Raw genomic sequence first — 2700 nt, 5'->3', positions numbered from 1 at the left:
GGCTGGCTGGTAGCTCTGTGCTGCCACACAGAGGGACCCGCAGGGCTCACCTTCCCCTATGACAGTGTCCACGATCAGCCAGGCTGGATCGAGCTCCTGGGTGAAGTCCAGCGCTCCTTGGGCAGGGTCCTCATATGCCTGGAGGTCCACATAAGGCTTTAACCACAGCTTGTCCTCTGCAGGGAGAACAGGGAGGGCTCGGCCACCGAGCTCCAACCCCAGGAGGAACAGGGAGGGGAGGGGCCCGTGGTAGACCCTGGACTTTCCATTCTGTTCCCTGAGGAGTCCTGTTTGGGCTGAAGTAGGAGAAAGTCTCCATTCTCAGCAGCAAAGCCGCCACAGCCAGCTTTTCTTCCTCCGGTCCATGTGCAAGGCTCCTGTGTCCTCATCCCCCCAAGGCCCAGGGCAGCGGGCCAGAACCCCGACCCAAAAGCACGTGCGCGGCCTCGAGTTACGCAGTCTTCCTGCGGCTCCCTGAGCCGGGCTTCACATTCCTTGCCCTTCAGGCTCACCCCTGCTCACCACTCTCCTCTAGTCACTCACAGCTCATTCACATTCCCAGACGAGACTCGCTCCCGCCCCACGACTTGGGTGACCTGCCCACTGCCCCTTTTGTGGGGCGCCTAATGAGGTGACCAGCAGGAAGCCCACATGCCTCGGAGGACTTCAGGGAGCCTGCCAAGCCATCTCCCTCCCTCCCGCCTGAGCCCACACACCTGGCCAGCCAGGAAGGGGAGGCTGCCCAGAGCCTGAGTGTTGGTACAGAGGCACCAACAGCTAACAGGCAATTGCACAGAGCCTCTGGGGTGCTGTCAGTGCAAAGTTAATTAACTAAAGTTAATTACATAGCAAAACACAAGAAGGCCTAGAGACAATAGAGCCTATTTGTGTCCCTGGAATTGGCCCAGCAAATGTGGGTCCCTCGGTCCCATTCCAGTGGCATCTCCCAGCACATAAGCACACACGTGAACAGGTGCTCCTGGCTCACCTCGGTCCACGTTGGTGACACGGTCACGCTGCCTCTGCTGCCGTCGCCTCCGACCTTTCCTGTGGGGGGTTGGGGACAGCATCTTCAGGGTCCCAGGACCACCTCAGGGGCCTAATGGACTCCGGATGCATTTTCTCCAGGGTGCCAGGTAAAGGCTGGGGCCCAGTGGAGCTTTGGTACTAGGGAATGGGAAGGTCACTGGGGCTGTACTCAGGGGCTTCTGCCCAGACAAAGGGACCCAGGATGGTGGCTGGGGAGGAGCAGGAACAGCACCTGGACCGGCAGACCACGATCCCGAGCAGAAGCGCCACAGCCAGCAGCAGCCCGAAGATGATGGCCACAATCTCACCTCCAGTCAGGCCCCTGGAAACTGTGGCACACGAGGTGAGGAAGTCTGGGGAGGGGGCCCTGAGTCCACAGGGATGATGGAGGCCAAAAGGGCAAGCCCCGGGGCGGGTCCCTCTGCGGGTGTGTGTCCCCAAGCCAGGGGATGGGTGCGTGTGTGACTAGAAGTATGTGGAAAGGGCCTCCCAGAGGGACCGCCGGCTTGGGCTGCCCGCGGCTGAGTGCTGAGTGCTTGCAGACTGGATAGCGTGCTGGCTGGCAGTACCCAGCATCGGAAGTCGTGTTCGAGACCACTGTGGGGAGGTGGCATGGTGTGTCCAAGCAGGGCTGTCCCCGAGGCAGCCTCTGCTCGCGTGCGTGGGGAGGGGAAAAGGGGGAGGGGAAGGGAGGAGCAGGGTGCAAGGGTCACTGACTAGAACAGGATCTGAGAAGCCTCAGTGGATGACAGGTGCCTGTGTGTTTGGGGCAGAATACAGGATGAGCCACCCACCTGGTGGGCTGGTCCGAAACTCGTGGTCGGGGGAGAAGGGGCCAGGGCCCAGTGGGGTCAGTGTTCGGACCCGCACGATGTACGTGGTGTCTGGCTGCAGTTCGGTCAGCAGGACCCTGGGTTCCAGTACCATCTGGTGACGTTCTTCGTCCTGTGGGCGGGGACTCATGTTGAGTGGGCGGTGCTGAGCGCAAAGTGCCGTAGGCGGTGGGCGGTCTCAGCGGCACGTGGGGAGGCGAGGGTTGGGGACCAGTGAAGGCAAGGCTCTGCGTAGGCTCTTGTCCCAAGAAAGCCGCGCAGTTCACTTTGGGCAGTTTCCCCTCGTCCCGCACCCCAGGTTAGGATGTTGGGGTGTGCCAGGCCCAGACTTGGAGGTTCAGCACGTGCAGCTCATAGCTCAGGTTCCCGCCGGGGCTGCGGGGCCAGCCCCCCGCCCAGCTCAGCTCCAGCTGCCGGGGCTCCTTCCTCACCAGCCTCAGGGACAGGCCTGACAGTGACTCTGCGAGTCCACAGAGTTCCGGAGGATTTGGGAGGAAAGAGGAAATGACTTGAGTAGCTTTTCGATCGCTTCCTGTCCATCACTTTGTCCCTGGGGGCCTAAGCCCTCCGGGTTCCTCCAGGCCCAGCCCCTTCCCAGACTCCTCACCTGCATGCCCCATGCTGATGTTGAGCGAGGCACTGGCGTGCTTAGTGCTGCCCACCCCCGACACCCCATTTTGGGCTTCGATGGTAAAGGTGTAATTGGCGTAGGGTTCGAGGCCATCGACGCGCACAACAGGTGAGGTGAGCCCGCTGGCCCCTGGGGAGAAGCGCACGCTCCCCCCACAGGGCTGGCAAGGCCCACTGTCCAGCGCCGCTCCCCGACACTGAGAACACC

At 62.0% G+C, this 2700-nt stretch overlaps 1 protein-coding gene across 1 annotated transcript in view; it reads right to left on the bottom strand.

The window, feature by feature from the left end:
* EPHA1 (EPH receptor A1) overlaps positions 1–2700 on the bottom strand; it is a gene marked incomplete at its 3' end in the record, with an annotated part of 14631 nt that overhangs the window by 4215 nt on the left and 7716 nt on the right. The window contains exons 7-12 of the mRNA XM_023522059.1: positions 2470–2679; positions 2198–2322; positions 1824–1977; positions 1262–1358; positions 989–1047; positions 51–176 (exon numbers count right to left, since the gene is read on the bottom strand). Coding sequence (XP_023377827.1) covers positions 51–176; positions 989–1047; positions 1262–1358; positions 1824–1977; positions 2198–2322; positions 2470–2679 — 771 coding nt within the window. The remainder of the gene's footprint in view (positions 1–50; positions 177–988; positions 1048–1261; positions 1359–1823; positions 1978–2197; positions 2323–2469; positions 2680–2700) is intronic.

The sequence above is a fragment of the Pteropus vampyrus genome, unplaced genomic scaffold (assembly GCF_000151845.1).
Source record: "Pteropus vampyrus isolate Shadow unplaced genomic scaffold, Pvam_2.0 Scaffold329, whole genome shotgun sequence".
In the NCBI taxonomy this organism is placed as follows: domain Eukaryota; kingdom Metazoa; phylum Chordata; class Mammalia; order Chiroptera; family Pteropodidae; genus Pteropus; species Pteropus vampyrus.
This window is presented reverse-complemented; position numbering and strand designations above follow the sequence as displayed.